This window comes from Bombina bombina, chromosome 5 (genome assembly GCF_027579735.1).
Source record: "Bombina bombina isolate aBomBom1 chromosome 5, aBomBom1.pri, whole genome shotgun sequence".
Taxonomy (NCBI): Eukaryota; Metazoa; Chordata; class Amphibia; order Anura; family Bombinatoridae; genus Bombina; species Bombina bombina.
Genome location: NC_069503.1, coordinates 200,184,516 through 200,194,155, shown reverse-complemented (window position 1 = coordinate 200,194,155; position 9,640 = coordinate 200,184,516). Strand labels below are relative to the sequence as shown.

Below are 9,640 nucleotides of genomic sequence, written 5' to 3'. Positions count from 1 at the left end.
TCAGGTGTCTTATATAGATTAAAGTGTTACATACAGGTATTTAGTGCTCAAGTAGCAACCTGATTTTGTAATTGTGTACACATTGTCACTCTTAAATCTATACACATTTTCCGATCCTCAAAATTGTGTTCATAATAGCCTTTTCAACATCATGAAGAGTTTGATTTGATGATTGTAGGATTTCATCTATATGTGAAGTTGGTTTTATTGATAAGGCGTTCCTTTTGAGCAGCTTCTTTCGACCCATGGCATTTAACAATTAGTTTTAATATCATCATTCTTCTTTTCGCTTTAGGTAGTAGCAAGGGAGGCCCTCATATACATATTGAACATTGGAAGGGCTTTCAAGTATTACGTGGGCACCACAGGAGTTGTTAGAATAATGAGTCATTCCTTCAATACAAAAAAGGAGGTCTAGAACTCTAAAGTCCCCTGATAGATTTGCTCAGTAATGTTTTTAGCTTTATGAAAGGTATTTTTTGTTCTCAAAATCTGTAGCATTCTACTTTTTGGAGCAGTTGTGTAAAGCAGCAACATGGTCTTCTTTACACCTTACCGGTTTACGGTCTTTGCATCTGTAACTGTTTTTTGTTAACAGTAAAATATTCCTTACTCAGTAAAATGTAATTTGGTTTGTTGAAATATGCCATCTTTATATTAGGCTTATTCTAAATACTTAAGAAAAATAAGTTTTATATGTCATGGAATTTTGCTTAAAATAAACTATTTTTTTCTGATAATGTACTTACAGTTACTGATAGATCTGAGCTCAGAAGAAGTTACCAAAGGATGGACCCAGTGGTAAGAATGAACCGTTATGAAATTTGTTTTAAATGTAGCTGTTGTATCAAACCTCGTCTTGTATTATATTTGTTATAAATGCTTCATTATACCAGAGAAGAATGTTTTAATTGATCTCATTAACAATATTAAGCATACTTACTTTTATCTTTATTTTACTTTTGAGTAACTAAAGATTTTATGAGTATCAGACACTAGATCAGCTAGCATTCTTCCTTAATACATAACGTAGCAAAGCTTTTAAATGGAAATGTCCTTAGTCAACCTTTCAACTCCCTAATGGAACACTTGATTCTTCTGAACTCATTTTGGGTTAACACTGATAAAAAAATCTAAATTCTGCAAGTGTTAGTTGTTATAGCAAACTGAGAATTTGAATACAGTTATAAAAGGAATCTCTCATCTGGTTATTGGTTTTAATTACTTTTTAATTGTTAAAGTGGAAGTTTCACCTCAAATGTTGTATTATATAAAGCATGCCACCTTGTGCTATGCATTTTTGGAAACTCAAGTGATAGCCAACATGAGTTTCAGCTCACCTCCATAGAAATCTATTATGCATGCGATTTTTAGCATTATAAAATATAACTTGACCTGTAAAATGAACACATAAATAGACACGCTATTGATTTAACTTGAGCGATGTCAACACACAACAGCACTTATAGATTTGTGCTTTATTTGTAGTCTAGTGAACTCTCCGCTAAATTGTAGTACTGTGGGCTTCATTACCTTATGGAAACATAGATATTGATTGATGGTGCAAGGATACTTTTCAGCACACTACACAATTTAACTATTTACATTCCAGTAGTGGATAGTTAGTAAGCAAACTATATAAACTGGCTAATATTCTGTTATTCGTTAGTACAGTGGATCTCATGGAGCCTCTAAATTCTAATCTGTAGTTTTTGAACCAAGGATTCTCCTGACTTTTAGCGTATATGTTGGCCTTCCCATTGGACTTTCCCCTGTGCTATGTATTTCTATATACTGTCATACCAATACTTGTGCACAACATCAACAAAATTATTGTGCCATTGATTTAAGTTTACTGTTTGGATTTATTTATATGTTTTTTCCTACATATGGGTCAGTTGTTTCAAGGTACATTATTTTACTCCAGCTGGCCAGGTTTCGCTCTGATGACCTGCTTGCTGACTCCCCAATTCTGGTAGGCAAACATTCTTCTTTTCTGTCATTAATGCTCTGAAGAGGGCACATAAGGCAGAACCCAGCAAGTGTTTTTCCAGGTCTGAGCTTTCTTACCAAGTTTTGATTTTCCCAACCCTTAGGGCTCTATTTATCATTCATTTTAGAATTACGACTTTCAATTCTCCTATGAACTCGCCGCATCTCGCCCTTGCAAAGGCGCACATGTGCGCCAATATTTATCATTAAACCAGTAGTATTTTATCGCTGATTTCCATTGTCGAGATGCGGCGGATTATTGATAAATCTCGCCACAATTTTTTAAAATGCGCCTTATTTATCATTAAAACAGCTTTCAATGTCGATTATTTCGAGCCAATAATGTTAATATCATTTTTTTTTATTTTTTTTTTATCCTTTGTTTTTTAATAACTAATATAATACTTTTCTAAATTTTTTAATCCATTTGATTATTATTATTATTTTTTTTTTATAAATTTTAAATCCATTTTAATATAATCTGCCTTGCATTACATCAATTTTACTTCCTCAATATTTATTTGAATTGACAAATATTCAATATTGTGTTTGTAAAATATTGATTTTTTAAATATATATATATATATATAAATATATATATATATATATATATATATATATAAATGTATATTTCTTTCATGTAATTAGCAAGAGTCCATGAGCTAGTGACGTATGGGATATACATTCCTACCAGGAGGGGCAAAGTTTCCCAAACCTCAAAATGCCTATAAATACACCCCTCACCACACCCACAATTCAGTTTTACAAACTTTGCCTCCGATGGAGGTGGTGAAGTAAGTTTGTGCTAGATTCTACGTTGATATGCGCTCCGCAGCAAGTTGGAGCCCGGTTTTCCTCTCAGCGTGCAGTGAATGTCAGAGGGATGTGAGGAGAGTATTGCCTATTTGAATGCAGTGATCTCCTTCTAAGGGGTCTATTTCATAGGTTCTCTGTTATCGGTCGTAGAGATTCATCTCTTACCTCCCTTTTCAGATCGACGATATACTCTTATATATACCATTACCTCTGCTGATTCTCGTTTCAGTACTGGTTTGGCTATCTACTATATGTAGATGAGTGTCCTGGGGTAAGTAAGTCTTATTTTCTGTGACACTCCTAGCTATGGTTGGGCACTTTGTTTATAAAGTTCTAAATATATGTATTCAAACATTTATTTGCCTTGACTCAGAATGTTCAACTTTCCTTATTTTCAGACAGTCATTTTCATATTTGGGATAATGCATTTTAACATTTTTCTTCTACCCTTGCTAAACGTACTACTATTCCTACGTCAGATGGTACTTCGTTTAAGGATCCTCTAGATAGGAAAATTGAGTCCTTTCTAAGAAAAGCTTATCTGTGTTCAGGTAATCTTCTTAGACCTGCTATATCTTTGGCTGATGTTGCTGCGGCTTCAACTTTTTGGTTGGAAACTTTAGCGCAACAAGTAACACATCGTGATTCTCATGATATTATTATTCTTCTTAAAGCCTGCTTCTAAGTCCACATGAAGGTGCGGCCCTCATTCCAGCTCAGCTGGTAGGGGGCAGGTTACGTTTTTTCAAGGAAATTTGGATCAATTCTGTTCACAATCTTTGGATTCAGAGCATTGTTTCAGAAGGGTACAGAATTGGTTTCAAGTTGAGACCTCCTGCAAAGAGATTTTTTCTTTCCCGTGTCCCAGTAAATCCAGTAAAAGCTCAAGCATTTCTGAAATGTGTTTCAGATCTAGAGTTGACTGGAGTAATTATGCCAGTTCCAGTTCCGGAACAGGGGATGGGGTTTTATTCAAATCTCTTCATTGTACCAAAGAAGGAGAATTCTTTCAGACCAGTTCTGGATCTAAAAATATTGAATCGTTATGTAAGGATACCAACATTCAAGATGGTAACTGTAAGGACTATCTTACCTTTTGTTCAGCAAGGGAATTATATGTCCACAATAGATTTACAGGATGCATATCTGCATATTCCGATTCATCCAGATCATTATCAGTTCCTGAGATTCTCGTTTCTGGACAAGCATTACCAGTTTGTGGCTCTGCCGTTTGGCCTAGCTACAGCTCCAAGAATTTTTACAAAAGTTCTCGGTGCCCTGCTGTCTGTAATCAGAGAACAGGGTATTGTGGTATTTCCTTATTTGGACGATATCTTGGTACTTGCTCAGTCTTTTCATTTAGCAGAATCTCATACGAATCGACTTGTATTGTTTCTTCAAGATCATGGTTGGAGGATCAATTTACCAAAAAGTTCTTTGATTCCTCAGACAAGGGTAACCTTTCTGGGTTTCCAGATGGATTCAGTGTCCATGACTCTGTCTTTAACAGACAAGAGACGTCTAAAGTTGATTACAGCTTGTCGAAACCTTCAGTCACAATCATTCCCTTCGGTAGCCTTATGCATGGAAATTCTAGGTCTTATGACTGCTGCATCGGACGCGATCCCCTTTGCTCGTTTTCACATGCGACCTCTTCAGCTCTGTATGCTGAAGCAATGGTGCAAGGATTACACGAAGATATCTCAATTAATATCTTTAAAACCGATTGTTCGACACTCTCTAACATGGTGGACAGATCACCATCGTTTAATTCAGGGGGCTTCTTTTGTGCTTCCGAACTGGACTGTAATTTCAACAGATGCAAGTCTCACAGGTTGGGGAGCTGTGTGGGGATCTCTGACGGCACAAGGAGTTTGGGAATCTCAGGAGGTGAGATTACCGATCAATATTTTGGAACTCCGTGCAATTTTCAGAGCTCTTCAGTTTTGGCCTCTTCTGAAGAGAGAATCGTTCATTTGTTTTCAGACAGACAATGTCACAACTGTGGCATACATCAATCATCAAGGAGGGACTCACAGTCCTCTGGCTATGAAAGAAGTATCTCGAATTTTGGTTTGGGCGGAATCCAGCTCCTGTCTAATCTCTGCGGTTCATATCCCAGGTGTAGACAATTGGGAAGCGGATTATCTCAGTCACCAAACGTTGCATCCGGGCGAATGGTCTCTTCACCCAGAGGTATTTCTTCAGATTGTTCAAATGTGGGAACTTCCAGAAATAGATCTGATGGCGTCCCATCTAAACAAGAAACTTCCCAGGTATCTGTCCAGATCCCGGGATCCTCAGGCGGAGGCAGTGGATGCATTATCACTTCCTTGGAAGTATCATCCTGCCTATATCTTTCCGCCTCTAGTTCTTCCAAGAGTAATCTCCAAGATTCTGAAGGAATGCTCGTTTGTTCTGCTGGTAGCTCCGGCATGGCCTCACAGGTTTTGGTATGCGGATCTTGTCCGGATGGCCTCTTGCCAACCGTGGACTCTTCCGTTAAGACCAGACCTTCTGTCACAAGGTCCTTTTTTCCATCAGGATCTGAAATCCTTAAATTTAAAGGTATGGAGATTGAACGCTTGATTCTTGGTCAAAGAGGTTTCTCTGACTCTGTGATTAATACTATGTTACAGGCTCGTAAATCTGTATCTCGAGAGATATATTATAGAGTCTGGAAGACATATTTCTTGGTGTCTTTCTCATCATTTTTCCTGGCATTCTTTTAGAATACCGAGAATTTTACAGTTCCTTCAGGAGGGTTTAGATAAGGGTTTGTCCGCAAGTTCTTTGAAAGGACAAATCTCTGCTCTTTCTGTTCTTTTTCACAGAAAGATTGCTATTCTTCCTGATATTCATTGTTTTGTACAAGCTTTGGTTCGTATAAAACCTGTCATTAAGTCAATTTCTCCTCCTTGGAGTTTGAATTTGGTTCTGGGAGCTCTTCAAGCTCCTCCGTTTGAACCTATGCATTCATTGGACATTAAATTACTTTCTTGGAAAGTTTTGTTCCTTTTGGCCATCTCTTCTGCCAGAAGAGTTTCTGAATTATCTGCTCTTTCTTGTGAGTCTCCTTTTCTGATTTTTCATCAGGATAAGGCGGTGTTGCGAACTTCTTTTGAATTTTTACCTAAAGTTGTGAATTCCAACAACATTAGTAGAGAAATTGTGGTTCCTTCATTATGTCCTAATCCTAAGAATTCTAAGGAGAAATCGTTGCATTCTTTGGATGTTGTTAGAGCTTTGAAATATTATGTTGAAGCTACGAAATCTTTTCGTAAGACTTCTAGTCTATTTGTTATCTTTTCCGGTTCTAGAAAAGGCCAGAAAGCTTCTGCCATTTCTTTGGCATCTTGGTTGAAATCCTTAATTCATCTTGCCTATGTTGAGTCGGGTAAACCTCCGCCTCAGAGGATTACAGCTCATTCTACTAGGTCAGTTTCTACTTCCTGGGCGTTTAGGAATGAAGCTTCGGTTGACCAGATCTGCAAAGCAGCGACTTGGTCCTCTTTGCATACTTTTACTAAATTCTACCATTTTGATGTATTTTCTTCTTCTGAAGCAGTTTTTGGTAGAAAAGTACTTCAGGCAGCGGTTTCAGTTTGAATCTTCTGCTTATGTTTTTCGTTAAACTTTATTTTGGGTGTGGATTATTTTCAGCAGGAATTGGCTGTCTTTATTTTATCCCTCCCTCTCTAGTGACTCTTGTGTGGAAAGATCCACTTCTTGGGTAGTCATTATCCCATACGTCACTAGCTCATGGACTCTTGCTAATTACATGAAAGAAAACATAATTTATGTAAGAACTTACCTGATAAATTCATTTCTTTCATATTAGCAAGAGTCCATGAGGCCCGCCCTTTTTTTGTGGTGGTTATGATTTTGTATAAAGCACAATTATTCCAATTCCTTATTTTATATGCTTTTCACACTTTTTTATCACCCCACTTCTTGGCTATTCGTTAAACTGAATTGTGGGTGTGGTGAGGGGTGTATTTATAGGCATTTTGAGGTTTGGGAAACTTTGCCCCTCCTGGTAGGAATGTATATCCCATACGTCACTAGCTCATGGACTCTTGCTAATATGAAAGAAATGAATTTATCAGGTAAGTTCTTACATAAATTATGTTTTTTTTAGTTCATAGCTGACATGATCCAAGCCCCCTTGGCATGACACACATGACTATTTCTAAAGTGTTTCTATGGACAGTAAACTATTGCCATTCTACCTTTATTAATATTAATACAATTTCACATTTCTTTTCTGGTGAAATGTCTTTTTTGTAAATAATCTTATTTTAAACTAAACATACTTCATATGCAAATTTCATGGCTGCCTCTTATCACAGGCTTTTGAAATATCTTTTCAAAAGAGTTTGAAATTACACGTTGGCCATATAGATAACACTCTGTTCAGGCACTGGGGTTACTACACAATGCTAATGCAAGAGAATAGATAATAATCAGTGATAGTCATTTCATCAGTGAGCTGGAAGAAGTCCAAGGTAACCACAGATAAAAAAAAAAGTGTATTAATATAAATGAGTTGTTAATGCTAAACATTAAACTCACAAATAAAGTGAATATCAATCTTTTGCAAACAATAAAAAAAAAGATTGTAGACTGTCCCTTATTCAATCTCATACATTGTTATATTGATTTCAGTGTTATGTTTATAATAATTTATAAGGACACCAATACACGGTTAAACATAAATATTTATTTTTTATCACAAAAATAAAAATAAAATTTGGTCACATTATGATAAATCAAATTGTATTGTTACATTTTTTCTATTTTAAGGCGCATGTCATGCAAACTTGAATAGTTTTCTTTCAGTCCTTTTTCAGCTTTCTTTAATATCTCCAATAACTGTTTCTTGTTAATCAATATGTTTTGATCTTCAGGTACTGTATAAAATAAAGAATAAGGTTATTCTTATGTATTTTTAAATCCATATATAAACACATGTCTGATATACTCACCCCGTCATAATTAATGGTATCAGAGGAATCATTTGAACTATTTTCATCATGCACCTGTCTGTCCACCTCTTCTTCTTGCATCACTGTATAAAATGAAATTTTAGATTTTACTCCACTTGTATATATTAAAAATAATTCATTATCCTTTTTTTTATTTATTTCTCTATCTATCTATCTATCTCTCTATTATATATATATATATATATATATATATATTCGGTAGTACAATATTCTGTTATCACTAGAATTTTTCTAATATATTATTACTTACTATCTTCTAAATCGTCTTCCTGCACAAGCACTTGTTCTATTTCAGAATCTTGTACCACTTCTTCTCTCTCCTCATTATTTGCCTCTCCATCTTGACGGTAATTCTCAACCTGAATTTCTGCATCATCTATGTATAACAAAACAATGGTTTACATTTCAAATAAAATTATTTTTTTATTATAAATGCAATAAAAAGTAATAACATTAATTTAACCTTCCAAATTCGGATTCTGAAGTTCTTCTTCCTCATTTGACTCATTTTCAATAATAGGCCTTGCCCTACGTTGTTGCCTTCTTATTACTTAAACACAAAAAATGTTCATTTTATTGCCAACATTGTATGGATCTATAAATATATAAATTATTACAATTTATAAATACCTGGAATATCATTTCCCTCCCTGTCCATAAACACCCTTGGCAAGGGGTCAGATTCTCCACCAGAACTTGAGGAATTGTCATCAATTGGACAGAGATATCTCGGTGCTCTACAGTTTTTAACTATTTAAAAATGTAAACAAATTAGTTGCACTTTTATGTAAAATCATATGTAATCTACAATTTAATAGAAAAGAAAAATTATTAATTTGTACATATCTTTTTGAAAAAGACCATATTTCAAATGTTAGAAATAGATTAGATAATCTTTCTAAAATTTTATTTTATTTTATCTAATCGCCTTAATACTAGGATGTGCACAACATACTTTCACACATTCTTTTCTTTTACAAACATCAAAACAAAGTTGGCTTATAATTCTGTATAAATAGATAAAAGAAAGAATCAGACATATTATAAAAACCGTGTCATTCTTCAAGGGAGACAGTGTCTACTGTTGAATCCAAAGATTTACATCACTATCTCTTTTTAAACTAGTAAAGTAGAGAACCCAAACAATGTAAGTTAACCCCTTAATGACCACAATGTACCCTGTATGTCACTGGTCGTTAAGGGTTTTTTCAGGACATAATAGCACAAGTCTAGCAAGAACACGCTATTAATGCCCTCCCTCCAGCAGGCTTTGTGGAATAGAGCAGTCTCAACGCTGGTGGCAAGACCGCGCTATAAAACAATCAAGTCCCAAAAAAAGGCCAGTGACATACAGGGTACGTCGCTGGTCCTTAAGGGGTTAATTAACTTTAGAAACAACACTCAAGATAACTGTGAAAGTAAAATTCTATTAAAATGTGTTAGCCAATCACAATAGACAAATGTACAGCCATAAATCACCAGACTCTGAGCATATCTAGTATTTCTTTTCTCTAAGTGATTTCTAGAGATACAATAAAATTATATAACACAATTAAATTTGATAGTTTTATAAAATAAATGTGTTTTCCAATGCACATGTTATGACATTGATAAAAATACAAATGTTATATATACATTTCTGACGAACATACATTGTAAAAATTAAATCTGGATTATGTCAAAGTCTTACATTTGCGCAGGTAACACCGGATAAGTGTCCTCAATTTTGATTGTCTCCTGTACAAATCATTGTAGCGTTTTAGGCATTGCTTTCTCGTCCTCCTCTGTCCAGATATACGCCTCACTCTTTTTACCATTTCACA

General features: G+C 35.1%; 1 protein-coding gene and 1 long non-coding RNA gene across 4 annotated transcripts in view; one reads left to right on the top strand and one right to left on the bottom strand.

Moving 5' to 3' along the window:
• ESYT2 (extended synaptotagmin 2) overlaps positions 1-9,640 on the top strand; it is a 581,700-nt gene that overhangs the window by 558,235 nt on the left and 13,825 nt on the right. For all 3 annotated transcript variants that reach the window (XM_053713830.1, XM_053713829.1, XM_053713828.1), the window contains one exon: positions 752-801. In XM_053713830.1, the coding sequence (XP_053569805.1) occupies positions 752-801 (50 nt within the window). The remainder of the gene's footprint in view (positions 1-751; positions 802-9,640) is intronic.
• On the bottom strand, positions 8,087-8,552 carry LOC128660164 (uncharacterized). The gene is made up of 3 exons (XR_008402510.1): positions 8,448-8,552; positions 8,281-8,367; positions 8,087-8,193 (listed from the first exon to the last, which is right to left on the bottom strand). It is a non-coding gene; the product is annotated as an uncharacterized LOC128660164 (long non-coding RNA).